Genomic DNA, 26,628 nt, shown 5'->3' with positions numbered 1-26,628 from the left:
CCTGTCTACTGCAGTTGAATATACACACCTAATACCTAGTCCTTATGGTATAACTGTCTTGACGTTGTAGTGCTTGAAACTAACAGTCATTCCTTTCCCCCGCAAGAGCAAATTCCCCTGTGCCCCTTTTACCGCCAAGACCGGATATACCGAGGAAATGAAGTTATGTACCTAGTAAGTCAGGTACCTATTCTGTAGTACATGATATCAGAATTTCACAGACTTCAGGGATGAGATGATTTTAAGGTTCTGTCATGGCGATAGTGTTGTCGCAGCTAGTAGTAGTCTCCACGTTAGGACCTTAGCTGAACCTTATGTGCCTCTCCTTATTGCATCTCCTCATTTGCATCTCCTCATTTGCATCTCCTCATCAAACCAAGGCACGAATCAGATTTACATCATTAGAAATTTCCAAATCTTGGCATTTATCAAACTGCGAACATTCTCCGAATATTCTCTCCTACATCGATATCGAATTCTCGGTTCGATCTCCATCTGGGACATGGTCAAGAATCAAGATATCGGGGTTTTGCAAAGAAAATCGGATGCACTCCATGAATATATATTTTTTATCTTTAACATTCGTCGACCAGTCTACTACTTACCATACTGTTGATGTCATGCAAGTCGCCCAAGTCATATAATAGTAACCATAAGGTGGAATCTATCTAGAAGTCTCTATGACTTCTACTACTCAAATTGTCGCATGTTTCCAGGGCTGAGTTACGCTCGGGGCTGATTTGCTTCTTAAGTAGGTAGGTAGGTATTGCTTAGCAGCTGCTATCATGATACCAGGAGCCAGTGCGGTCGGTCTCCTATTAACTGGCCTCATCATTGTCGCTCTCCGCATACAAATCCGGGTCAAAGCTGTCAAATGGAAAGGCCTCGCGGCTGACGACTATCTAATGCTACCAGTAACCGTAAGTCTCATCATACTTGGTCTTTGACTTGGGATTGGCATTACCATCCCTGATACTAAAGCTTGGATATAGCTCACCTTGTCTGCTCTGGCAGGATGCACATATGTCGGATCAAATAACTGCAGTGGCCACACGAACAGCGACATAACATACGAGCAACGGGTAGTACTCGACAAGGCAAGCGAGGAATACTCTATGAGGTAAGTTATATTCTATGAACTCGGCGAGGACTCGGAATATCGAGCCTAATATTGCATAGAGTTCTTGGATCCAAGCTTCAGATTATCAGCATAATTCTACACACAACAGTCCTATGGCTTATAAAAGCTGCCATACTAGCGTTCTTCCAACGCCTTACCGTATGGACCCCCTGTTTTCCCTTTACATGAATGAAAACTAAAATGGCTGGATTTGCCCTTAGGAACGACTTGGTGTATATACAAGACGTATACGTTTTGGATTTATCCTAATCAGCATCACTTGGTCAGCTGACTTCTTCATCACCGTGTTTTCATGTAGGCCATTCCAAAAGAACTGGCAGGTATATCCTGATCCAGGATGTAGGTTCTTTGGCCAACCAAATCATTTCGCATCTCATGGAGCTGATCTTGATCATCATAGACCTATGTTATCCTGCCGTTTCTCCATTGACTCTATTCACCACCCTGGGTTTACACATCATTACAAGCTTCTACATCTTCTACGTGCCACTCCCAATCCTGTGGATGGCTAGGATTCAATTCAAGAAGAAGCTTGGCCTGGTCTTGCTAGTCACAGCTAATATGCTCATCATCGCAATGGCCATATACCGTGCCTATGAAATCGCAGCACTACAAATGCCCGGGGACCGGCGGATTAGCAGGTGGACTTTTCTTGTACCGTTCATCGCGGTAGTGACAACAAATATTCCGCTCTTCTTCCCGCTAGTGAGCCGATGGACATCAATATTCGTTTCGCTGTTCGTCAAAAGACAGAGCTCGAATATTAGGCGACAATTAAAGACAATCCGGATGTCGGAGGCTTCAAAGTTTCGAAGTAGGAGATGTTCGCATGGGGAAATCCATAAGGTGGTTTCCGTAGTCCAGCGTCCAACGCAGCCTCAGTTCGGGCTGAGTACAATGAAGGCTCTGGATAGTGGTGTTGACATTGGAAGTATAGACCTTTGTACTTTGGATGGCGGATGCTCTGACATGGGATATTGGGAGGATAGGGGGAGTAGTAAGGAGAGTACAGAAGAAGATGAAGATGAGGATATAGAAGACGAAGAAGAAAGGGGAGGGATTCCAAATAGAGGAGATTTGATGGTTTGAATAGACCTTTTCATCGGGTGTTCATTGATTGGCACACCAACATTATAGACCAATATAGGTTAGTTTTAGACTACATAGAAATGATATTCAGCCTCCTGTGTCCAACCGCGGCACTACGTAGGCAGTAGCGTAACATCGTTCAGGTTAATGGGGGCTAAATATCATCTAAACAACCGCCCCCGCGGTTAAGCATAATGAGCTGTGAATTAATGCGCTTGTCTCCAGGCCCTTGACCAATGAACCCCTAGCACTGTCACCTAAACGCCCAAATTTGCCCATTTGGTCAAGGTAGGATAAATGATACGTCGGATACAGGTCGCTTAAAAATGAGCTATCAAAACGAATCATCGCTTAAATTAAGCGTTCTGCGTATCCGGACGTGTAGCGTGGGGTCTGTCAGCTTATAGTCTGCATTCTGTAGTCTGCAGTCAGCAGTCTGCTTTTCCTGATGAGGTATAGGGGAGCTGAAATATGAAACCGCGAGTGGTAGTACTAGGTTGGCAGGCAAACTCGTGTTGGTGGCTTGCAAAATACATCGCGCGGGAGAGAGAGGGACGGCTCGACGAGGACAAGGAAAGGTCTTTGTATGTATAGACCACAGCCCTCCCCTTCATATACATGTAGATCTAATAGTTACTCGTGTGACAACTTCGTTGAAGCTATTTCCGTGCATTCTGGTCCAGTTATGTGACACGTTATACCGCGTGTATTGCTTTGATTGTCCTCCCTTTCAGTCTACAGTATGGCTCGGCCTCAAGAACGAACTGCATGGAATGATTCAGCCTTTGAAGACAACCCTTATATTTCCACAAGACACCAAAAGCCTTACGCCGTCCCTTTTATAACAGAAATTCCGCAGCCGAGAGATCATATCCATGGCCTACCAGATTCAGCCTCCCGGATGGCAAATCCCGTTGGTACAGGTCCACCCGAAGTCACCAACAGCACCTCACAGGGAAATGGCGATTCGAATAGGCCGACGGCTATAGCATGGCAGGATCCTATACTAGCCTTCCTCTTTTTCATCGCAGGTCTGTTTACAGCGGTGGGCCACCACATATACTACGGGGTCCTAGATGGAACTCCCGTAAACAGCGACAGCCAGCAGGTCTGGGCTATTCGCATAGGAACTGGCCTTGCTTTCCTCACCCGGACTTGCCTTACCGCTACACTTGGGATCGTCGTGGTGCAGCAATTCTGGGCAACGTTGAGGAAGAGAGCCATGACGATTGAAGCTATTGACAGCATGTTCGGAATCATGACTAACCCATGGCTGTTCTTGAATAAGGACATGCTGATGCATGCAAAACGGGTTTGCGCCTTTGCTGCTATTTCATGGTTAGTTCATACCTGCCTACATATACTCCGAGGAATACTTTTCGTATAAGTTTACTGGGCGAAGGAGTCCAATGTCAAGAGTGTCCAGCTAATAATTTATCCCGTCTTCGACACAGGCTTCTCCCCGTAATCCCCATCATAACACCAGCGACGCTATCCGTATACTCGCACGCAAGTCAAGCCGAGTTGACCCTCGAAGTCCCCACCTTCAACTTTTCCAACCCTAGCGGGTGGGCAACTTACGGCGGCGCCGGGGTGATCTCAGGGGTCGGCCCCGAAGTGTCTCGCCTCTTCACGAGCGTCTACACCTCCAACACGTTTGCACCACTCACGCCCCCTTTCCCCAACTCTTCCTACGACATGGAGTTCTGGGGCCCGTCTTACAAATGTTCCAGCCTCGAAGAATTCAGCGCCAAAAATAACCCACCTACCTGGAGTACATCGGGCCTCCACAACTACACCACCGTCGAAGACGACTTCTACGCGGAAATCGGCTCCTGGGCCTCGCCGGGCAACAGCACCCTCACGAACCCGGCGTACGTCTTCAAAGGCACCGATTCCAAATCCCTCGTCAACACGATCTACATCGGGACGTCGGGGTTCAACGCGTTCTGGGACAACAGCGCTCGCCGCAACGTGCGGCTCGTCTGCCAGCTGCACAACACCTCGTACGCCGTCACCGTCGGCTTCGACAACGGGATCCAGTCGATCCGGGAGAACGCCATCGCCGACATGGGCTTCCAGAACTGGAGCACCTCCGGCTACGACTCCCCGTTCTACAACGACAACGCCTGCGCCCCCGACCCGTCGGGCGCCAACGTGACGATCTGCCCGACGTACTACGTCTTCCAGCAGCTGTTCTCCGAGTTCCTCACCGGCAGCGTGACCGTCAGCTCCGTCGGCGACCTGCTCTACACGCCGCCCTCCTCCTCCCCGCAAGCGTCGTCGTCCGGCGCCGGCTCCGCGCCCCTCTTCCGCTCGGGCCTCATGGACTGCGCCGACATCGCCAACTCCTCCGTCATCACCTCCGACGCCGACATCGACGGCGGACGCCTCAAGACCTTCGGCCGCTGCCGCAACCGCACCCTCGCCGCCGCCGTCGAGGACCTCGCCCGCAACTTCACCTACAGCCTCCTCGCGTACCAGAGCTGGGCCGACGACGGCGTCGCCGAGCGCGCCCACGTCACCGTCACGAGCCTCGTCAACTTCTTCGCGTACAACCGGGCGCTGCTGCTGGTCGCGTACGCGGCCGCGGCGGCGGCGACGCTCGCGTGCGCGGTGGTGGGCGCGGCGGCGCTGAGGACGAACGGGTTCACGGGGAGCATGGCGTTCTCGGCGGTGCTGCTGACGACGCGGGGCGGGGGGTTGGAGGGGCTGGCGGAGGGGAGGTGGTTGGGGGAGAAGCCGCTGCCGAGGGGGGTGAGGGAGGCGAGGTTGAGGTTTGGGGTTGTCAAGGGGGGGGAGGGGGAAGGGGCGCATGCGGGCTTTGGGCTGGAGGGGGCGGTGGTGCCGTTGGGAGGTATGTCATCTCGATGAGTTTTTTTTTTTTGGATTTGTTGTTTGTTTGTTTGTTTGTTTGCTTGCTTGCTGACCAGATGAGTTACCTATTAGATTTCGACGTCGAAGGTGAAAATATGAGGAAAGGGGGGGATGTATTAAGGCGTAGAGTAAGAGAAAGAAATTATGAATAGGAGAAAAGGGGATAATGATACCCAAAGAGACGATAAACGAAGGCTAGGTAAATAGCTAAATACTTGGAATAAGACATAAACTCTTAATAGAGGACATGATGGCTTGTACAAACCATTCATTAATTGAAGTGCCGACATCAGACGTTTAACTTACTACTCACCACCTAATCAATCACACAGGTTAACGATCATATAATCACTGATTCAGTAGACAGTCAAGAGCATCTAATTGTTGAGTTCAAAAATTATTCCAAAAATATTCTTAATTTTATAAATTCCAAGGCTATTCCGTATATACCAGGCCATGAATATCAAATCAGCGTTATATGCACTAGGTATATATATCAGGTATATATTATACATTACACCTGTCTCCCAAGAGCTACCTCGTAGTCTATCGCGGTGCAAATATGAAATCCCAGCCTTCTAATAAATCCCATGGATCTTATCTACCTAGGTGTGTTGTAGTTATCCATCTTTTTCGTAGTATGTCTACCTCGGGGATGTAAGGCGGGTGGGTATCGAGTGAACGAAAGTCCCCAAGCTAGCTATCTCTCAGCTATCTATTAGGGCTTCTCCCATTTAAGAGTCAACGCCAACGGGGGTCTGGCACAGGACATCCTGGCCCAGGATGGGCAGGACGCAGCAGCGGGCGCGCTGGCCGATGGCGGAGCAGACGGCGCTGAAGTTGGAGGCGTCGGTGGGGACGGAGGGGGGGTTGGCGCAGTCGAGGTCAGCGACGCCGAGGACGTCGGTCGCGCAGCACTGCGATGTGCTGTAGAGGCCGGAGCAAGGGGTGTAGGTCTGGCGCTCCTCGACGATGGCCGGGGCAGCGAGGGCAAGGCCGGCGAAGAGGGCGGTGAGGGCGGTGGTGAAGAACTGCATGTTGAAGTTTGTATGGGTTGGGTTTGGGTTTGTTTGGTTGTAAAGGTGGAAAAGTCTTGAAGAGTTTGTTTGTTGGATGTGATTTGTTTGGTGTGGATGAGAGAGAATAGAGTCAAAATATCTGGAGGGAGATGGGAGACTTTATACTACTTAGTTACCTGCTGTCTAGATATCTACCTACATACTTGCCGACCTGACCATGTATGGACTTACTGGCTTTGACCCAACAACTCGTCAGCGGTTGCTAATCAAGAGAGATGTGATGATGACGATTAGGACTGGGCTCAAGACCAAAGCTCATCCTGCTCTTGTTTCGCGATGCCTTGCCCCCTTACCCCTAGTACATACCTATCTAGCTACCCAGTCAGGTACGGGGGCTAATCATCCAAAAAGAAAGTACCGGGTTCTGGGATCTCCCGCAACGTTGACATGATGAAAAAAAAACTACCCAGCGGGGATCGTAAAATCTTAAGATGGGTCTGCTATAGGGCTCATATTAACGGAGATGGGATATTAACATTAGAGTACCGGCAAGCTGTGACATCAAACAAATGCCTTCACGCCTAGCTAGGCGACGAATCAGAGAGAGCCTCAGTTCCTTGATTCGGAAGTCATGGCCGAAATCTAGCATAACCCAGTCAGCTTGAGTTACTACATGCTAGGTAGACGTACATGTTACACTGCCGTTAAGGGAGTTCATTCGCCACATTGTGGTTGAGTAGGTAGCTACCTCGTTCTCTGAGAAGAGCATAGCCATATGCTACCCAAGGATATTACAGGACTATCCAGGAAAAGTGACCAACGACACCTAGACTAGTACAACGGCTCCCCGGGGAGCTATCCCCATCCTTCAGAGGTATGCGCTGTAAAGTATCGGCCGACGACCATGACGAATGGTATGCCGTTGAACATCCCGGCAGTGGACAAGGTGATCCACAAAGCAGGGGCAGAAATCTTAACGGCAGTGTGTAGCTGCAAGGGGCCGACGCGCTACCTGCCAACCTTAACAACTACCGTGTAATGGCCCCTAGTTAATTACTCGCTGACTCGCGGACTGAGGCCTCAACTATTATGTACCTACATATAGCAGGAACGCCACAGCTGTTGTGTGATAGATGGATGGTTACTATGCTTACATCAAGGTGCGTGATAGCCTCGAGAGCCGCTTGCTCGTTGTGTGAGTAGTAGACGATCTGGGGAGATCTTCACTGCCAGAAACCTCGTGTTAAAAAATAGAAGTAGTCAAGGTAGATACTTTACGTAGGTAGGTATCCTACATACACCAGTCGTACGAAAAGAAGATCTCTGGGTTACGTTGTCTCCGTCAGAGGAGCCGCAACTAAGAGCCTAGCTCAGCTTGGTAGCTGTGCAAATTTCCCCTTTTTACTAAACCGGGTAGGTAGTGTGGTGCAAAAGCTCCGAACCGTGACCATGATTACCCGCAATACATCATCTAAAAAAGAACTCCCCATCTTCTCAAACGAAACTAGACTGCTAGGATATTTCAGGGGCAGAAGGAACAACAACGTTCGAATTGGTAGGCCATCAGGGCGACGTTATTCTAGAAGAAGACTGGGCTGAAAATCAAGGAAACAGAGTAAAGGGAAGATCGTCAGCGGCACTGCCAGATCGGTAAATCAGTCGAATAAAACTGCATCAATGCGTTAAAACTAGCCCTAAAATAAGATCAAGTGGCGACACAACGGTCGTCAGACGTTGCAATCCCACCCGACTTTTCTTTCTAAGATTAGAACAGTCCAAACAAAGTCTTCGATAACTTCTTTCAACCCTATTCCAAGTTTTTGACAGTTGAGGAGTTGTGTTAGTTAGGCGAGGTGGATAGGTATGCAACCTCGCGAAAGCTTTCACATCAAATATGTCCGTTCCAGTGCAGCCGACAGCCGTGCTGCCGTCTTGGCAGCATCACGTCTGGGGGATATGATCTGTTCGATCGATGGACCCCCCTGGTCGCCCCGCCATCACCTTGGCTTCTAAGAGGTCTGTGATTGAGGTTACATTCAGATATCAGGAAACTTCTAAAGAGATAGCGTCGTAACCTTTCCTTTAATTACGCTGTCAAGGAGACCTCCTGAGCAATCTCTCTCCATGCGCTCTAGAACTCTAGAGTCTATGGATTGTTTCAAGGTAACAGTCATCCGAGTTGCTGTTGCTGTCGCTATAACTGATAGACAATGAATAGAATACGGTGATAGGAGGTGCCAAGCTAATTAGCTAGCTAGTTGGCTAGTCATAAGTTTGATGGAGTTGTAGACGTCAGAGGGCTATAGCATACAGCCTGTTAGTTATAAGAGGCGACTCACGAATAATTTCATCACACAGTTGTATGCTAGCAGTTGGCCTCAAAGGTCCAAAGCTTCTAATAAGCCTGTCTTGTCGGTGAAACTACTAAATTGGATAATAGCTCCGTGGTAGAGCCTTTTGAATGACTTCATCTTACGGTAAGCCAATTCGAGTTGTCGTTTTGAGCTTTTTGCAAAGCCGGTGTGATTGATTGATTGAGCTTCGCTTGCCAGCTCAACAAAACAACAACAAACTTGCATTAATTCTTCTCATGCCGGTGAAAATGTAGGCTTCTAAGCGAGCTGAAATGCTATGAACTGGGGGGTTCATAATATTATGGGCATCGTACTGTGCCGCGCCAGCGACAACATCAAGCCTGAAACGTTGTATAGAAACGATAGATAGATAGATCATAGATGATGGTACATAGGTGACTATTGCCTAGTAAGAGAAGAGAGAACAGAGCCTTGAACTATGAGACCAACTACTTGCTAAACAAATACCTTTGGTAGGTATGTACGTAAGTAGTTAAAAAAACATGGCAGCGATGTTGTCATCAATACCAAGTATCACAACAGCAATAGCAACACCGCTTTTCCCCTATACGCAGTTGCTCCCGCATCTCACGAACGTCTACGCTACCGCACACTCCATATTCACCGCGCTGCCTCGCATCGTTGTTATTATCCAAAACAAGCAACCCCGAAAAGCCTTCAGTTTGACAATGTTTTATCTGATTTTCTCTTAGACGTATATAACAATCAGTACCCAAGGCCCAACATAACCTAGTTGGGAGGAAATGCTTGGGCACGTCCCGCAGGACCATTCTATTATTTACCTATTCAGGAGTTGCGGGGACACTCTACTACCATACACAGGCGACTATCCAGGTACCCATTCCCTTCCAATGCCCTATCCTATAATACCACCCTTAGAGCTAGGCGACCTAAAAGAAGCCATCACCCTCTTGAAAGCCTAAAGTCTGTCCGAGTGGGCGTTCCCAGGGGATATACTTGCATGCAGATATCGCGCAGTATTGCTCCCCCGATGAGAGAGGACTGAGCCACGTAGGGCGCGGAGGTATCCCTTTTATGTGACTTGGCTTCATTGCTATATCGCTAACATTTCCTCGGAGCTACCCAGGTAGTTTGAGGAGCGACGAGAGAGCTGTCGATGAGCTTCCTGCGGAAGGAGGACTTCGGGCAAGGTTAATCTTATGAATGGATCTGTCTATCTACTGGGTACCTAAAGTAGAGAGGCAGATATCGATCACTACTACCACCCAGACCTCGGTATGTACAGACATGATATGATTACCCACGATTGCGACTACTACAGCTACCTACAACCATAACCACAACTGTATGTATATACCAGCTCCTCACCCAAGGCCACCAAACCATCTAGAACATTACCACCCCAAGCCTTCGAGGTAAAAAAAAAAGGGGGGCATATCAAAAGGGAGGCCTAAGTAATGCGAGACCACGAGTCTTGTATATGATCCGGTGATTATGGCACCCGTATTACTCCACGGTCCTACATCCATATCCTAGTCCAAGCACCTAGAGATTAGAAAAACCCTCCCGGAAGACGAGTATAATTATTATTCTACTGCGGGCGAGGAACCCCCACGGATCATATGCATACCTAATAAAGCTACAAAGACGAGGATGATATGTGGTTCCGACATACAAATCACCAAGAACCGAAATCACGCGGATTTTGACAAGTATTTTTACACACACCAAGAATATGAAGGCGAACACACAAGTTTGATGGCAAATCGCATCTGGTTGACTGATGTGCCAAAATAACCTATATTACAGGCCTCTTCTGCCCTGTCAAGGCTGCTTCTATTACATGACTGCTTTCTTGCTCGAATTAAGATTGCCTTATGCGTAGAAGTTGACCGTCTGTAAAATATGTTAGCTTGGAATGATTTGAAAATGGGATAACCGGGACTTGAGCTCACCTCCTTCTTCTTGGCTTGCACCTCGGCAATAGCGTCTACGTAATGCTCGTGACTAATCTTGTTCTTGCCCATCCGTAGCGCAATCATGCCAGCTTCGACACAGACTGCCTTCAGCATAGCACCACCAAATTCATCTGTACTTCGAGCTAGCTCGCCCCAGTTTATGCTGGAGTCGACCTTCATCTTCCGTGAATGAATCTTGAGAATCTGGGCACGGGCCTCCTCATTGGGCAGAGGGAATTCAATCTTACGGTCTAGACGTCCGGATCGTAACAGGGCAGGGTCTAGTACATCGACACGATTCGTGGCGGCTAATACCTTGATACGATCGTCCGACGCAAAACCGTCCAGTTGGTTCAACAACTCAAGCATAGTTCGTTGAACCTCTCGGTCACCACTCTTCTCGCTGTCGAAACGCTTGGTACCTACGGCATCCAGTTCGTCGATAAATATAATGGCGGGGGCCTTCTCTTTAGCCAAGGCGAAGCAATCCCGGACCAACTTCGCACCATCTCCTATGAACATTTGCACCAGTTGGGGACCAGCGAGCTTCAAGAACGTTGCGTCGGTTTGAGCGGCGCAAGCTCGGGCTAAAAGAGTCTTGCCAGTTCCCGGAGGACCATACATTAGGGCACCTAATTTGCTTAATAAGTAAAGTAACTCTAAGATTCATAACTCCGAGGATCTCATAGTTGACATACCTTTGGGTGCCTTGATGCCAATCTTCTTGAAACGATCGGCCTCCTTCATAGGCCATACGATGGCCTCAACGAGCTCCTCTATTTGTTTGTCCAGGCCACCCACATCGGTATACTTCTCCGTAGGCTTTTCGTCGACCTCCATGGCCTTGACGCGGCTGTCATATTCGGCAGGTAATGTGTCGAGGATTAGGTAAGAATCTTTGTTAACACCGATGAGATCGCCTGGCTTAAGTGTGTTGGGGTCGACAAGACCGATCAGGGGTAGAAAGATCGTCTGTCTCGTAGAAGTTTTGATTACTGCAGATTTGCCTACTCTCGTAGCGTCAAGATCGATATTGGCGCCTTCTTCGAGGGATTCGGCGGTGGGGTCAAGATCCAGCAACTCGACAACGTTGCCAACAAGATAGGGTAATTGCCTGTAAGGAAGTTAGCTGGATGATTGGCGTTGGTAATGGCATCAAGTGAAACAAACCGATTGTTCGCAATCTTCTCGTTGTTCTCTTTAATTCTCTCGCCCATGGTAGCTTTCTCGTGGGATAGTCGTTGGAATTCGCTCTTCATGATTCTGGCATCGTTCTCTAGTAGGCGTTTCCGCGTCTTTAGATCCTCTGTAGTGAGACCAAGGGTTTCCTCGTCCAGAATTTCGTCATCTTCGGGCTCGGCATCCTTCATGACAGCATCACCATCGCGATTAACGTTGTTGGTGCTGTCCTTTGGTCCATCACCCTTTCCATCCTTCTTATCCTTACCATCGTCGGATCCGCGGCGCTCGAGGCCCTCGATATCTTGGGCGCTCGACATGGTTAATGAATGTGGTGTAGTGGGTGAAATTCGGTAAGATATGGATCTTGAATGTTTTTACCCAACGAGACCTTTTTAATAAAAGTGAAGTAAAGTACTTGGGTGTATTGATGGTACGTAGTATAGCCTGTTTGATTTTATTATGACAGGCTGAGGTTAGAATAAGTAGGTTGGGACGGGATGGATTGAGTTGGAAATTGCTGATGATGTTAAATGTTGAATTCAGTAATTTAGTAATTCAGTGACAAATGAAGCTCCAGAAAGCTAAAAAAGAACTGGTAACAGTACAAAACGGCACCGGGCAAGGCTAGAATGCTGCAGGTGGGTACCCGTTGTAGCTCTCTTTTCCAGGCAGGCGTGTCGCGTAATCAGCCTGATCAATTGATTACATAGTGACCTTGGTAGTAGTTATGTACAATACAAGTACATAATTGATGCATCAAACGAGGCCTTGCTTCACCAATTGTCTTACTGTTTAACCGTTTCACTATGGATTTATTCATCTAACAGCATGATTTCTTCCTTCGAGGCACGCGATTCAATTTCAGCAAATAATAGCCCCTCCATCTTCTACGCTTTCTGCGCAATGCCCGCCACCCGCTAGCTCCGATCACCTGTAGTGACCCAGTACCAAGGTATGGTATGTGCTCTGTGTGCTGCTGTACCTTAAACGAACATTGTCGTTACATTTACCACACTGGAGGGGCAAGTATTACCAGTATTATAAAGAAATGACACTCTTTTCTTCTCCTTCTACTTTTTCCTACTCTTTTTAAAGTCTAATCATCAATCTTCCACGCTGGCAGGAATACTTTGGTCACGAAGATCGGTTCCTGGAACGGATACCGCCGATGCGACGACTCCTTCTCCGAGATCAACATCTCGTGATATCATGACCGAACCTTCCGTTAAGCCCCATTTGTCGCCGCAGTTTTGCTTCACAACCGGAGCACTCAGAGGTTTGTAGTTATTGCTAGCGTTATAGGTAGCATTGGTAATTACATAGTACTAAAGTACTTACTTTCTCGATAGACTTTCTCCGATTATCCCGTAGCGCTATAGACGACTCGATAACACAGAACCTCAATGCCCTTATAACACCGGGTCGGTCGGGCTTTGATCCCACCTCCACTTCTATTCGAGCTCCTCGAACTTCGAGCCGATCTATTGATCCTCACGCTTGCCAAGAATTCAAGGACAAGGTCTTGTTTCCTTCTTGGCAAACAAGGACCGACGTCCTGACGTATTGTGCTTATGTAGCCACTAGTCCCGACCCGGATGACCCTGAAGTCGCTTTGCGGGAAGCCGAGACGAAGAAGAATCACGAGCAGGTGGTTGATGAAAGGCTAGATCCTTACTCGGCGCGATATTTCCCCCGGGAGCCTCGTACGGAGCAATTGGCAGACCTCTTAAGGCAAGAACGGAGTATTGAGCGCATCGTTCGTTCTCGAACTTGGGGTTTGGTTCGGGAGCGATGCGGTGATGACTTCCAAGATGCAGAGGAAGCTCTTAATAAATGGAAAAGGGGTAGAGATGGTCGTCATACATGATACCAAGCAAACAATGCGTTTGCCTACCTTCCTAAGTACGTGTGATACCCAGGTAGTCATCTACCGAGTATCTGTATGGATATTCAGATATGACAGTTAAACTACTACTTTATGTAGGAGGTGGACGGAGATGTGCTTGCTACATCCATCACGGATATCACCTACTATTTATGTACGTACTTACATATGTTGTACATATCTTATCTATATACACACTAGATATATACCCTCGCCACTACAATGTAAAATATTAGAGCCATTGGATGGTAACCTAACCTTAGTACTTACATAGTAGTACGTATAGTAAAAGTGGTGAAGTGTTCCATTATTAGAGGCAGATTGGTGGATTGATTCTGCTCAAAGATCGAAACTTGAAGGTTGAACTTTCAAGTTCCAATAAACATTGAAGTTGAACATTAGAGATTAACGTTATGTACTATGTACCTACATTTACCACACGGATGATTATCGGTGAAATGAGAGCTCTAAATGTACAGATTGATGTCTTGCTTAGATTTTCTGACCCACCAAATATTGCGGCTGTCGTTATCCCAGCACCTCAGAGTTCGCGGCACGGACCAACTGGTGCACATTGCGCCCAAGTACTGGTACTTAGCCCCACTACTTTCTGCCTCAATTATTGGTGGCTCTTCCGCAGTGCCGTGGCAAAATAGCCAATCATTACCTAGAAGCTTATGTAAGGCAGCGTGTCGGCGCTTGTAAGACCGATTACGTAATAGAAAGTTGGAGATTTGGCTAAGTCTCAACATTAGGTAGTTACAGATATGCCCTCACATTTATTCAATTACAACTATTGCAAACCACAATATTTCAATTTCGCATTTAGATCATTCGAAAGAGCTTTCAAAGCGTAATTGATTGAATATAGTTTGACACGATCAAGTGGTGTGTAGCATTCTGAAAATAGAGTTAAAGGTACCGTGTATATACACTAAATATGGCCACTTTCAACGCGTCAAGTAAATATCCATATATACACCGCGTTTTGGATCAAAATACACCTTTCACAACGCAATTAAGATAGTAATCATTTGATCAATTGATTGAGATTTGAAAGGGCTTTTAAATGAGCTAATTACAATTATTTAAAGCCTGATATTGGGCGAGCGAGCTTGAATTGATTGAAATACAAGTGATTATAGCGCTAGGACGCGTTGAAAGAGCCCTGAAAGAGCCCTGGAGACCCTACTAGGTAATACCAGCACATATAATGATTAGAAAGCTTGTCGCCGGGAGATTTCACTTACTACTTGGTTATATTTAATAGATTGATCTTATTTGATCAATTTGATCCAAAAAAACAACGGAAACACTCGAATAGCTTCAATATACAGTGGTGTGTAAGGAAGAAAAACAACAATTACGCGTTGACACGCTCTTATTCAAAAATTGATGACTAAGCATAATCCTAGCCGCGAGGCGCTTAGAGAAGTACGAAGGAGAAGTAGCTCCGGATCCACTAAAAGTGGGGCGAACAGGTGCGTGGATAACGATACCGAATATTGCTACATCCCACTTTGGTTTTGGTGGCTGCAGCCGATTAAACAATTAAAGTATTAACTCGCAAAGCTCCGAGCTTTCAACACTCCATTCACAATTACTACTACAACCTTACAACCTTACAACCTATTCACCAAGATTGTATACATAACTAAATACCCGAGGTATACTTACAAGTCACATATATGCCCACACGGGTTGTACGTTGTAGTAAAATTTTGGGTCGATAAAATAGATCTCGGCCAATACCCTCCAAACAAGTCTCTCGTGAGTTACCCAACACCCTAGGTACCTACCTACCTACACATGGTACACAATAAATCTTTTATCAACTTTGAAATATCCAGTTTTGGAATTATTTAAATGGTAAATCTAGTAGTTGACTCATATGTATAATAGGAGATAATACCTTACTTCCTGAAATATTCTTTGACGCTATTCCCTTAAAAGTCGTCTGTGCCTCCGAATCCAAGGTCTTGACGGCGGAGGAGTACCGCACGCACCACTACCGACCATGCCTCAGCCCCTGAGTTCGAAAGAGAATTCTCTCTTTCGACAAGTTATACGCAATTATGAAGACAAACAGTACAAGAGGGGGTTAAAGGCCGCCGAACAGATTCTCAAGAAGAACCCCAAACATGGAGACACAATGGCCATGAAGGCCTTGATCATCAATCAGCAAGGAAAGACCGAAGAAGCTTTCGCGTTAGGGAAGGAAGCATTAACAGCCGATATGAAATCCCACATATGCTGGCACGTATACGGCTTGTTATACCGACATCAAAAGAACTTCGAGGAAGCTATCAAGGCATACAAGTTCGCTTTGAAGCTCGAGCCCGAATCCTCCCAGATTCAGAGAGATCTTGCCTTCCTCCAGGTTCAGATGCGGGACTACCAAGGCTACATACAAAGTAGAACCGCTATGCTCCAAGCTAGGCCACAATTGAGACAGAACTGGACCGCCCTCGCCGTTGCTCATCACTTAGCCGGTGACCTTGCCCAAGCCGAGAAGGTTCTAATAACGTACGAGGACTCGTTGAAGGTCCCCCCTTCTAAAACCGATTACGAGAACTCCGAAGCTGTCATGTATAAGAACTCGATTATCGCCGAGATGCAGGAATACCAGAGAGCTTTAGATCATCTAGAGTCCATTGCCAAAAATAACCTCGACCGCTTAGCTGTTTTAGAGCTCCGCGCTGAATATCTGTCGAAGCTTGGAAGGAAGGAAGAGGCCATTGAAGCTCATCGTGCTCTACTTGACCGGAACTCGGAACATCCCGTCTACTACACCAATCTCATAGGGATATTAGATATTGATGCCGACAACTTGTTGGCGCGAAAGGCAGTTTACGATGAATATGCTGAAAAGAACCCCCGGTCTGATGCTGCTAAGCGACTACCCTTGGATTTTCTCGTCGGTAAGTCATGTCGAAATAAAGTTGCTATAAGAAATGATCACTCACAAGATTTAGGTGACGATTTTCGGGAAGCGGCCCAAAAGTATTTAGCGTTTATGCTAGACAAGGGGGTTCCTTCAACCTTTGCAAACCTCAAGCATCTCTACACTGATACGTTCAAGAAAGATACACTAGGAGCACTTGCACAGGAGTACCTGGAGTCGAAACGTGCATCTTCTAGCGAGGGTGAAGCCGTGAATGGAGATGCCTTAAAGGGAGAACCAGCGGCATTATACTACCTTGCGCAGCATTACAACTACCACTTGAGCCGCGACCTTTCGAAGGCTATGGAATACGTGGATAAAGGAATCGAGTTACTACCCAGCAACGTCGAGTTTCACATGACCAAGGCTAGAATATGGAAACACTACGGCAACACCCAAAAAGCTTCTTCGACCATGGATCAAGCCCGCCTGCTCGACCTGAAAGACCGATATATCAATACCAAGGCAGCAAAATACCAGCTTCGGAACAATGAGACTGATATTGCCTTGCAAACGATGGGTCTCTTTACTAGAAACGATTCCCCGGGTGGTCCTTTGAATGACCTACTCGACATGCAGAGTGTATGGTACTTGACAGAAGATGGAGAAGCTTGGGTACGCAACGGGAACGTAGGGCTGGCCTTGAAACGCTTTCATTCCGTGTACAACATATTCGACGTGTGGCAGGAAGATCAATTCGATTTCCACAGCTTTTCTCTGCGTAAGGGGCAGATTCGCGCATACGTTGACATGATTCGCTGGGAGGACCACCTTCGCGAGCATCCATTCTATACTCGTGCCGCCCTCGGAGCTATCGCAGTCTATTTAAGCATGCACGACAACAGCCAGATGGTCAATGGAGTAGATGGATCGGGTGCCAACGGGGAGGAAGCCGCGGAAAGGAAGAAGGCAGCGAAGAAGGCTAAAAAGGAAGCACAGAAAGCCGAGCGAGAAGCCGCCGAGCGGGCGGCCAAGCAAGACCCCAACAAATCGAAGGGGGCTGCCGCTGAGCCCGTCAAGAGGGATGATGACCCATATGGGCTGAAACTGGCCGCGACAAGTCAGCCATTAGTTGAAGCTACGAAGTTCCTCGCACCCATTCTTCAATTCAGTCCTAAGTACATTGATGGGCAAATTGCTGGTTTCGAGGTCTTCATGAGGAGAGGTAAATTCTGCGCAGCTAAATCTAATTTCGTTATGCTAACCTTTGCTAGAAAAATACCTCCTTGCCCTTCGGTGCTTAAATGCTGCACTGTCTATAGAGGCAGACAATCCTACTATCCATGAACAAGTCGTTCGATTCCGTCAAATTCTCAACTCGAAGATCGAATCTCTGCCACCCAAGGTCGCGGAAGCACTCAAATCTGAATTCACTGCAGTTGATGCTTCAGCAGATTTGAAGAAATATAATGCTGATTTCTTAGAGAAGCATAGTGATAGCCCATCTCACCTCATTGCAGCCTGCAAGATTGAAAGATCGCTAGGAGAAGATAAAAGCAAAGCCGAAAAAGACATCACAAAGGTACTGGCTCTCAAGGATGTGCAACACGACCATGCAGCCGAGGTCTGGGCTCTTCTGAGGCAGTGGCGTAGCAGTGAGGCAGAGGCTTTCAAGACGGCCGCCCACGAAAAGTGGCCAGAAGTTACGGCATTCTACTAGGTACCCATTTTTAGACTGAGCTTCCTAGACTGCATAGCTAAGGCGATCACTTTACTGGTCTATCTTTCGAGCAATCTTTGGCGAGGAATTATTAGAAGGTCATCATGCATTGTATGTGAGTCTGGAGGAAAATATCTAAGTACGAGTAGATATGGCTTGCATATTACCGCATCGCGTATCAATTTCGAACCCTGCCTAGATAGGATTTGACTACTACCTAGAGCATGAAAACGGGGTCGGTAGGGAAAATAAAGCGAATACATCATGGATGTAGAAATGCTAGGCTTAGAGTAGCTCATTCAGGGAGGTTCTCATGTTGCATGAGAACTTCTCACAATAAAAAGAGAGAAATATGAAAACTTGTAGTCAAACTTGGCTTGTCTGCTTGATTGATTACTCCGGTTAGAGCCTCTGTTGGCGTGTGAGTAGATGAAGATGGCCTCATGTGTAGGCATAAGTGGCTATTAAAATTCTGGTCCTATTTCCCTTGTAGAATTTTATCAAAGCCATTCAAAGCCACGTCTACATAATCATTGTCGGGCTCATCCACGTAAATTTATTTCGCCAGCTCGTTGACCTCGCGATATCATAAAGCGAGATACCCTGAGTAGGTGTGTACAGTTGCTTACCACAATATGTACCCTACATACTGTGCATTACATAACGTACACTGCACACACATATGTAAGCGCCTAAACCACGGCCTGACTTTCTTCAAATGTTGCACTATACTATACTACCTTAGGTATGTATATATATAGCGCAAGTTAGTATCGGCGATAACAATGAAACAGTCCATGTTATCAGTTATCTAAAGCTAAGGCTGCCTGGCGAAATGGTATCGCGTCACTTTCCGGTGGTGAAGATTGCGGGTTCGAGTCCCGTGGTGGTCGCTTTGATAATTTTTTCTTTCCTTTTCTTTTTACGTGCTTATTCTTTTTATTTTTTTTTTAGGAGGACCGAGTATTGCGAATATTGTGGAATTATCATTTTTTTTAATCAAGGGGGATTTATTTGCATGAAGCGTATGTATGTATGTACTATGCATAGGTAGGTATGTACTGCTATGTAGGACATTTCCACGCCCGTTCTCGGCTATGCTATCCTGAGCCCCCCCCCTCACCCCCTCCTCTCCAGGCAGCGTACTCGTGATCTCGAGTTTTAATTTAACAACTCAACCATTATTATCAACATTTGAAGTTGAATTGAAAAGAAAAGGTATTTACTAAGAAGTGCCTAGGTCCTTTCTCGTCGATTCAGGCCTAGATATCTTGGAAAAAAAAATTGTAATCAGAGCACCACCCCCCTTTACCCCGTGTCAATGAACCGGACCGGACCAAACCAGCAAACCAGCCAGCTCAGATTCCATGCAAATGGTATAAGGAATAGTTACAGGATGCTGGACTCCTTCCTAATGTATAAACACCTCCTCAATGTCCGTCTGCCTGTCGGTTTGTCGGGGCTACAGGCCAGTAAATGGGGCCATAATGGCCACCTCGTCAAATACTCACACCCCGAGAGCAGGTCTCTCGATGGATGTGACTGAACATATCGTTACTTTTCTTCTTCCTTCCCCTGCATGCCCGATACTAGCAAACAGCTCTGGCTCTCCTCGAGCACAACACATAGTCTTCTTCTCCCCTTTTCTTGATACTTAATGCATAGGTAGCCATGTACGTGCCTAGCTATGCGTCCCCAGATTTTGAAATGATCATTCCCGAATTGAAGTCTTCCCCTTTTGACTTCACTTTCCGTGTCGTTTTCGGCCTTCATGCGGCCTTGCCATTCTCAATGATCTTCTTGCCTCGGGCATTGTAGGTGCTGACGCTGAAGGCTTCATGGTCGTTCTTATCGCGCATCTCATCCTCTTTCATCTCCAGGCCCGCTAGAGTGCCCTTGCCTACTTGAGGCCAGGCCGCGGGAACGGAGTCGCTGGATCCCTCTCGGGCAGCCCGGTCCTGGCTGTCAGTAGCTGATTTCTGACCCGCCGTCGCCTTGGCGTTTAGGGCGTACGAATCTGGCGTGGACACCTTGCTGGAGTAGTGAGTGGGGCCGACGTTGATGTTCGAGTCCGTCTTGGTTCGGCTGCTATCGTTGGAAGACGTGCGGGCCCCTTGAGCACCGCCGCGTCTGGCTTCGTGAGCAGGGAAGATCGGAAGCTCGGGGTGTAGCTCCATGCTGTACATGATGATATTAACGAGCTGCGCATGAGGGACACCCGATAGATATGATCGTTTCTAGAGAAATTGTCAGAAAAATCCGTATAGTGGATGAGTAGGTATCGAGTGAAATAACTGTAGATAAAACTTACCTGCTCGGCAGTCTTGCCAGACCAGCTGACGCCCTTAAATCCTTCAAGCTTCTTCTTCTTGGCAATATGCTTCTCGCGCTTGGCAACGCAGCGGTTGCAAAACCACGATTGAGACTCGTTGCTGACAAAATCGTCATCGATATACGGCTCGTGGCACATCTGGTGCCAGCCGTTGTTGCAGCCATCGCAGAATACGATCTGGTTGGCGTTTGGACTAAGTCCGCGTTGGCACACCTTGCATAGCGCTTGCTCTTGAGTGCGCTTTCCATTAGTCTTTCGCTTCTGAGCATCGCGCGCCGACTGCAAAGAAGGATTGTACTGTGTCGGCTTCTGCACTTGACGGCCGTACTTCGTCATAGTGTGTACGGCCTGTTCCTTAGCAGAAGCAGCGGCAACGGAAGATTTGGTGGTGTTCGCAGCGGGGGCAGCCTTGCGCTCATTATCCGACAGGTCGCTGAGGCTGGAAGATGTTTCATCACCATCATCTTCCTTTCCACGCTTGCGCTTGGTGCCACGAGACGGCTTGCTCTTAGACTTCTGTGTCGATGCCTTCGGAGTGGCTGGTTTGGCCAATGCCATGGTCTTAGGTATGGTCTTCGCTGATGAGATGGGGGGTGCTGCCGTTGTCTGAGTGGGAGCGGGGGTTCGGAGCTGGAAAGCAGCGTCCATAGGCATGCGTAAAGTAACCATAGAAGATGATTTACGAGGCATTGTGTGATGATGAGGAATTTGAGGGGGCATTCGCATACTCATAGAAGTGTTCATAGTCATGACAAGACGTCTCTTGGCATCCTCAAATGTGGATTTTTCAATGTTAGTTTTGTTCAATTCAGAAGATGCCGATGATAGAGCTGATGACAGACTTCCAGGTTTGGAATTTATCCTCTTAAGAATCATCTGTGTAGCTGCTGAGAATTGTGGCATGTAAGGTGGGCGGCCAGTGGAGCTGGTGGTGCTAGGTGCTGGACTGGACGCCTTAGGGTTGGAGGGTTGCGATGAGGTTGACATTTCGGGAGGTACCGTGGGCACATCGCCCTCCTTCTGCTTAAGCGAATCCATGATTCCAGTCTATTTAAAGATAGGCAACCTGAGAAATATCCTCCAGGTATTTAGAGTAGGAAAATAATAGATTGATGGTAGGTTAGGTAAGGTAGTTGGTCAGGTGTTATTACTACTGGATACTGCCCCTAAAGTGCCGTAAATTGTTAGCTGTCGTAAAGGAGAAGGAAGTTCTAGACGGCAACTAACCACAGAACAGTGCCAAATTGAACGGTTCTACCTTGTATTAGGATGTTTGGTTAGTAAAGATCAACTTAGCTTCCTCAGTTTTTATTAAAAAGGTGGTTAAGCTGATGAAATGAAGATGGAAGTTTGAAATTCAACAAGTGGAGGTTAGGGCACGTGAAACTCACGTGATGATACGATATTTGTGCTGAGATTATCCGGGGGTACGGGGGGGAAGGTCCTGGCCACGAATTAAATAACCCTGGACCCTGGTAAATATGAGCAACTATTCTGTTTTAGGAAGATGTCTACTAATTACTACATATGTAGGTTAGTAGTAACTTAGTACTTCAATTTAGCAAACTTCAATGAATCTTCAATGCTCCTCGTAATAACTATTTCTTCTCATTTATTTGCTCGTCATTTCATGATAGCATACTACCTACAGTGTCAACATGAACAATCATGGGTACCTCCCCAGGTACGTTTCTTGTCATCCAATGCCAAAGGGTCTCAACTTAGAAACATCTCTCCCATAACTACAAGTGAGTAACTCTCTAAGCAAGATATTCCCGTCAGTCCAAGCAGCAAATAACTACTTCTAATCAGATACCTACCCATCTAATCAATTCATCTCAAGTAATTGAATTGGTTGGCCTACAGATTCTTAGAAGATGACAATTGAAATTCTGAAATCTACCTCACGGCCCCTTTCTCCTTCAGCAAAGCCACCTCGCTAGCTTCTAGGCCAAGAATATCTAACAAAACTTCATCGGTATGCTGACCTAAAGTCGGTGGTGCAGTACGAACCGTGGGCTTGGTTTCGCTGTATTTGACCGGGGTGTTAACCAACTTGATCGGCCCGCACTGCTCGTGCTCTACCTCGATAACCATATTCCGCGCCTTCGTGTGCTCGTGATTCAGCGCCCCCTGAACGTCGTTGACCGCGGCGTACGGCATGCCCTTCCCCTCGAAGATTTCCAACCATTCCTGCGTCGTCTTTTGCACCGTAATCTCCTGTATCTCGACAAGAAGCTCTTCCCGGTGAGCTACGCGCTGCGAGTTCACGCTGTACTTCGGATCCGTTATCCACTCCGGCCTACCTAGGCCTTGGCATAGTATGCTGAATAAGCGATCGTTGCCACCGCCAAATAATACATCGCCGTCTTTGGTCTTGAATGATTGGTACGGTACTATTGATGCTATTGGGTCGTCAGTAAACGACTCGTGAAAATATGACTGGTTTACGCTTACGATGAGCTGTACCCCATCGGCCTGTGTCCTTCTTCCCACTAATGAGACAACTACTTGCGATGTTGGCAAGCGTAGCAGTCTGGCAATCACTGAGGGCTACGTCGATGTGCTGGCCACGACCCGTCTTCGCGCGAGACAAAAGGGCAGCCATGATACTATTACTGGTATAAAGCCCCGTAGTCAAATCTGTAACAGCTACGCCGACCTTTACCGGTGGCCCGTCTCGACTGCCGGTGATATGCATCAACCCGAATTCGGCCTCGACCATGACATCGTACCCGGCTCGCTGCGAATATGGTCCCGTCTGGCCATATCCCGTTATCGAGGCGTAGATGAGACCCGGATTAATTTTGTGTAACGTTTCATAGTCCATACCATACTTCTTCAGAGTACCTGGGAGATAATTCTCCACGAGGATGTCGCATTTCGCTGCGAGCTTGTGAAGGACCTCCACACCCTCGGCATGTTGGAATGATAGACCTAAAGACTTCTTGTTTCGGTTGACCTGGCCAAAATTTAGCATTGGCGACGTATCGTACACAGGACTAGAGCCGGGGAATTTACACCTAGAAAGTACGCAGATTCACCCGGACCTTCCAGATTAGACTCGTCTCGATACGCCGCATAAGGCGGGCCCCAAGCCCGGGTATCATCACCACGAGTTGGATGCTCAATCTTGATGACTTCAGCGCTAGTTTGTGATACGACGTCAGTTTATAATATCTCTTGTATCTGGTAATGTGTCCTTCCATACCCAAGGTCGCCAAGGATCTGTGTACAATACGGCTATAATAGTATGAAGATAAGCATTTTTGTGCGTATGTACGCGGCTAGGGTTAGAATGGTCTTTTACATACGCCAGCCAAGACCCTGGTCATATCCAGAACACGATGACCTGCCAGCGGCAAAGACGATAATCCTTCGGTGCTTACGACAGCAGAATATCGCCGTATTAAGTCAAACTGATAACGACTTCTTAAGAATCTCGCGCCATAGGTGGCACAGGTTACCGTACGACGACTCAACATTGAAATTTCTTGGCGAACAATTAAGATTGTCGAATCACGGAATAGTGTACTAGGTTTCGGCTGACACCCGAGATCTGCGGTTGGTGGAACGAGAATAACGATACACGACTTTTCAGGCTTAGAACTTCGCGATACAACATATGTAGGTAGGTTAGATAGGTAGGTACGTTGAGCCTTATCGGAGAATTTAGTTGCGCTTAATTGTGTAAGAAGTTCGTTGTCACTTCCTACGTAACTACGCGTACGAAAAATACCACGATATTCCAACGCCGGAGTCCAATGCGTACGTTGTCTAGTGGAGATGAAGATAGCGAAGAACGGCCGCTATCCCCAATCTACTAGTTAAGGCTTTCTACCCCACATTCCATGATGATCAATGACTATTGACAGTAGCCTTAGCGTCAGGTAAGCCGAAGTGCCAACCCCTGACTAACGCGAAGATCACCTTCCCAACGCCTAGGTATCGTGACGAACTATAATAGGATCCGAGCTACGAAGAGCTCCGGCTTTTGTCGAACTCTAGTGCTCCCTCTCCCTCAATACGAATCCTTTTGCTTTACCTTCAAAATTAAAGCCAGGTGGGCGGTGCACAGCAATATTTGTCGGAAATTTTCAAGCCGATAGTATAGTCTGATTGAAATCAACCAACAAGAAGTTACACGGCATGACTGTTATCATAACCGCAATGTCCACCTAGGTAACATGAGACAGGTCGCGATACACAAAGAGAAAAGAAAACCAACACGGCTACGAATCGCAGGCGCCCCTCGAGGAACACAAGGTACATCCGTGATGGACCCGATATCCCTACATACGTGCCTAGCAGTTTAGGTGGCTCAGCCTCTGATGATTGCGAAGGACTGCGGTCGATGTCACCCAAGGGCTAATCATCATCAACTAGCGGCTGGAAAAACGGCACATGGATTTGGAAGTTGCCTAAGAGAATGGTACAAACAAGTTATTCCACCAAACCTCTTTGACAATAAGGCCAACCTTTTTTTACTTAGTCTTTGAGACATTAATTCCTTACAACGGTTGTAGGTGTACCTAGGTATGTATGTAGGATGCGATTGCTGGAACCGAACTCTCGCATTGCCCCGTCCTCACCAACAGGGATCCCGATAGACCCCATCCGTTCCGGGTGGGTAGCATGCCGTATGCTGCGTGTAACCACAAATAGGGTGTATTTAGCAGTTGATTGGTCCAATAATAGTGTCTTGCCTGCTAATTCGGTGATCCTCGTATTTCTCGGTGGCCACAGCAGCGCTATATGTCGGCAGTAACTAACAAATGCAGGGCGGGGGGCGACGAGAAGTTAAAAGCATATCTTTTCCCACCTTGTTCAACTATGTTTTCCTTGTACGTCTAGTCTTTCTATTTTTTTTTACTCCCCTAGGTACCTATGTGAACCACGATAGATATTTTGAGCTACTTCCCCGTTCTCGCTCTACGGAAATATAGGGATAACCCTACCTAATAACTAAACCATCATGGCGCCAGCATGGTTAATTCAACCTACGATAGACGACGTGTCCGAGTCCCAGGCACAGTCTCGACGACAGGTTGAAGGAATGGACGATGCCTCGGCGGACGCCTCGGTGGACGCCTCGGTGAGACCATTGACCATAGTTGTCATTGTTCTCCTAGTCCTCCTCACAGTAGTACTCTCCGTACTCGTAATATTACACTTCGTAAGAAAACGACAGCGCGCAGCTCAGGGCGAGTACCAGCAGCCAGGTCCGTTCATAAGTCAGCCCAGATTCAAGACCAAGAGCCGGAAGATGAGCGCCTCCGACCGAGTCGCGGCAGAAGAGATGGAACGAGCGATCATGATCCGAAAGTCACTTGCTAGCCGGGCGTCCTCGGGCAGTTCTTCAGTATCAAGGACATCGAGGACATCGATATACCGGTTGGAGGAGCTTGACCGACAGGAGCGCGAGGGCCTGGCGGCGAAGAGAGAGAGTTGGAAGGAAGAGGAGGCGGGAATCCTACCCATGAGACCGACGCCGGGTATCCACGACACACAGCTAGGCGTACACCCGGCGCTTCTGCCGCAACCCCAACTCGCTTTCCCACCGCCGTCTCGAAGTCCGTCGCCCCTAAGGGGCATTAAGCCGCCGCAGCTGTATATCCCCTCGCGATAGGGATGATCTTTCTCTCGATTTATACATGTACAACATATATTTCACGAGTGGAGGCACCACACTGTTCCGCAAGAAGAGATAATTCACCTCTCCTGTGTATTTTTATCCTTACGAGATGATATTATGAACACTTTTTCACACCAGGCGATTAGTTTTATTACCTAGGTAGTAGTCAAAGCGCACTCGAAGCAAAACTTGGGGTAGGCGCTTCAATTGGATGGATTGGTTACGGAAAACCACGGTATTTTCTTGGGATAATGTATACTAGATCGTGTTACGGGCTTGGGAGTTGGAGCTGTGTATTAGGATTGATACCACGGGGATGGTGGATTAAGCATTGTGGGCGTGTAAGGAGTACAGAGGATGTTACGGATCACCTCGGACTGTATCAAATATATTACCTACCTAGACACATAGATGATTGATTTGTTTGGAAGGAAATGAAAAAAGTAATGCTATGACTACGATGATGTATGGTTGGATGATCATTTGTATGACTAGTAGAAATGACGATGCTTCAACGCCAATGGATTCAATGTTGAATTGATACGTGCCTTAGGTACTACATAAATGCAC

General features: G+C 47.4%; 8 protein-coding genes and 1 non-coding gene across 9 annotated transcripts; 6 read left to right on the top strand and 3 right to left on the bottom strand.

The window, feature by feature from the left end:
• The first annotated feature begins 336 nt into the window (after nt 1-336).
• Nucleotides 337-2,329, top strand: GGS25DRAFT_484996 (uncharacterized protein). Its single transcript, XM_049260513.1, has 5 exons — nt 337-920; nt 993-1,120; nt 1,180-1,279; nt 1,342-1,480; nt 1,542-2,329. Exons 1-5 carry the CDS (start codon nt 786-788, stop codon nt 2,228-2,230), a joined length of 1,191 nt encoding a protein of 396 aa, XP_049117465.1. The 5' UTR covers nt 337-785; the 3' UTR covers nt 2,231-2,329.
• Nucleotides 2,330-2,972: 643 nt separating this feature from the next.
• GGS25DRAFT_520290 (uncharacterized protein) lies at nt 2,973-5,104 on the top strand (the record flags this gene model as incomplete). The annotated part of the gene is made up of 2 exons (XM_049263864.1): nt 2,973-3,568; nt 3,685-5,104. The coding sequence occupies 2 exons, from the start codon at nt 2,973-2,975 to the stop codon at nt 5,102-5,104; spliced, it is 2,016 nt and encodes a 671-aa protein (XP_049117464.1).
• Nucleotides 5,105-5,841: 737 nt separating this feature from the next.
• On the bottom strand, nt 5,842-6,144 carry GGS25DRAFT_520289 (Cerato-ulmin hydrophobin family; the record flags this gene model as incomplete). Its single annotated transcript, XM_049263863.1, has 1 exon — nt 5,842-6,144. One exon carries the CDS (start codon nt 6,142-6,144, stop codon nt 5,842-5,844), a length of 303 nt encoding a protein of 100 aa, XP_049117463.1.
• A 3,836-nt stretch (nt 6,145-9,980) lies between these two features.
• GGS25DRAFT_484978 (26S proteasome subunit P45) lies at nt 9,981-12,513 on the bottom strand. The gene is made up of 4 exons (XM_049260512.1): nt 11,591-12,513; nt 11,119-11,534; nt 10,418-11,052; nt 9,981-10,358 (listed from the first exon to the last, which is right to left on the bottom strand). The coding sequence occupies exons 1-4, from the start codon at nt 11,917-11,919 to the stop codon at nt 10,338-10,340; spliced, it is 1,401 nt and encodes a 466-aa protein (XP_049117462.1). The 5' UTR covers nt 11,920-12,513; the 3' UTR covers nt 9,981-10,337.
• On the top strand, nt 12,514-13,891 carry GGS25DRAFT_484976 (putative caffeine-induced death protein Cid2). The gene is made up of 2 exons (XM_049260511.1): nt 12,514-12,878; nt 12,952-13,891. The coding sequence occupies exons 1-2, from the start codon at nt 12,812-12,814 to the stop codon at nt 13,467-13,469; spliced, it is 585 nt and encodes a 194-aa protein (XP_049117461.1). The 5' UTR covers nt 12,514-12,811; the 3' UTR covers nt 13,470-13,891.
• Nucleotides 13,892-15,032: 1,141 nt separating this feature from the next.
• On the top strand, nt 15,033-18,566 carry GGS25DRAFT_484974 (N-terminal acetyltransferase A, auxiliary subunit). Its single transcript, XM_049260510.1, has 4 exons — nt 15,033-15,257; nt 15,390-16,408; nt 16,463-17,596; nt 17,646-18,566. Exons 2-4 carry the CDS (start codon nt 15,505-15,507, stop codon nt 18,089-18,091), a joined length of 2,484 nt encoding a protein of 827 aa, XP_049117460.1. The 5' UTR covers nt 15,033-15,257; nt 15,390-15,504; the 3' UTR covers nt 18,092-18,566.
• A 346-nt stretch (nt 18,567-18,912) lies between these two features.
• GGS25DRAFT_t53 lies at nt 18,913-18,984 on the top strand. The gene has a single exon. It is a non-coding gene; the product is annotated as a tRNA-Arg (tRNA).
• Nucleotides 18,985-19,860: 876 nt separating this feature from the next.
• GGS25DRAFT_513748 (CoA-transferase family III) lies at nt 19,861-23,758 on the bottom strand (the record flags this gene model as incomplete). The annotated part of the gene is made up of 8 exons (XM_049262912.1): nt 19,861-20,328; nt 20,403-21,053; nt 21,090-21,348; nt 22,327-22,828; nt 22,881-23,385; nt 23,445-23,571; nt 23,635-23,666; nt 23,738-23,758. 8 exons carry the CDS (start codon nt 23,756-23,758, stop codon nt 19,861-19,863), a joined length of 2,565 nt encoding a protein of 854 aa, XP_049117459.1.
• A 1,536-nt stretch (nt 23,759-25,294) lies between these two features.
• On the top strand, nt 25,295-26,612 carry GGS25DRAFT_218006 (uncharacterized protein). Its single transcript, XM_049256926.1, has one exon. It carries the CDS (start codon nt 25,399-25,401, stop codon nt 26,050-26,052), a length of 654 nt encoding a protein of 217 aa, XP_049117458.1. The 5' UTR covers nt 25,295-25,398; the 3' UTR covers nt 26,053-26,612.
• Nucleotides 26,613-26,628: the final 16 nt, after the last annotated feature.

The sequence above is a fragment of the Hypoxylon fragiforme genome, assembly GCF_022984875.1.
Source record: "Hypoxylon fragiforme strain CBS 206.31 chromosome Unknown GGS25scaffold_4, whole genome shotgun sequence".
Classification (NCBI taxonomy): domain Eukaryota; kingdom Fungi; phylum Ascomycota; class Sordariomycetes; order Xylariales; family Hypoxylaceae; genus Hypoxylon; species Hypoxylon fragiforme.
The sequence above is the reverse complement of the archived record's forward strand: the minus strand, read 5'-3'. Positions and strand labels throughout refer to the sequence as shown.

Coding starts and splice junctions, on each gene's coding strand:
- GGS25DRAFT_218006 (XM_049256926.1), top strand. CDS start 25,399: ATGGCGCCAGCATGGTTAATTCAACCTACGATAGACGACGTGTCCGAG.
- GGS25DRAFT_484976 (XM_049260511.1), top strand. CDS start 12,812: ATGACCGAACCTTCCGTTAAGCCCCATTTGTCGCCGCAGTTTTGCTTC. Junction 12,879..12,951: donor CACAACCGGAGCACTCAGAG/GTTTGTAGTTAT, acceptor CTTTCTCGATAG/ACTTTCTCCGATTATCCCGT.
- GGS25DRAFT_484974 (XM_049260510.1), top strand. CDS start 15,505: ATGCCTCAGCCCCTGAGTTCGAAAGAGAATTCTCTCTTTCGACAAGTT. Junction 16,409..16,462: donor ACCCTTGGATTTTCTCGTCG/GTAAGTCATGTC, acceptor CACAAGATTTAG/GTGACGATTTTCGGGAAGCG. Junction 17,597..17,645: donor CGAGGTCTTCATGAGGAGAG/GTAAATTCTGCG, acceptor AACCTTTGCTAG/AAAAATACCTCCTTGCCCTT.
- GGS25DRAFT_484978 (XM_049260512.1), bottom strand. CDS start 11,919: ATGTCGAGCGCCCAAGATATCGAGGGCCTCGAGCGCCGCGGATCCGAC. Junction 11,535..11,590: donor GAGAAGATTGCGAACAATCG/GTTTGTTTCACT, acceptor ACTTCCTTACAG/GCAATTACCCTATCTTGTTG. Junction 10,359..10,417: donor TGCAAGCCAAGAAGAAGGAG/GTGAGCTCAAGT, acceptor CATATTTTACAG/ACGGTCAACTTCTACGCATA.
- GGS25DRAFT_484996 (XM_049260513.1), top strand. CDS start 786: ATGATACCAGGAGCCAGTGCGGTCGGTCTCCTATTAACTGGCCTCATC. Junction 1,121..1,179: donor AGCGAGGAATACTCTATGAG/GTAAGTTATATT, acceptor AATATTGCATAG/AGTTCTTGGATCCAAGCTTC. Junction 1,481..1,541: donor GGTATATCCTGATCCAGGAT/GTAGGTTCTTTG, acceptor TGATCATCATAG/ACCTATGTTATCCTGCCGTT.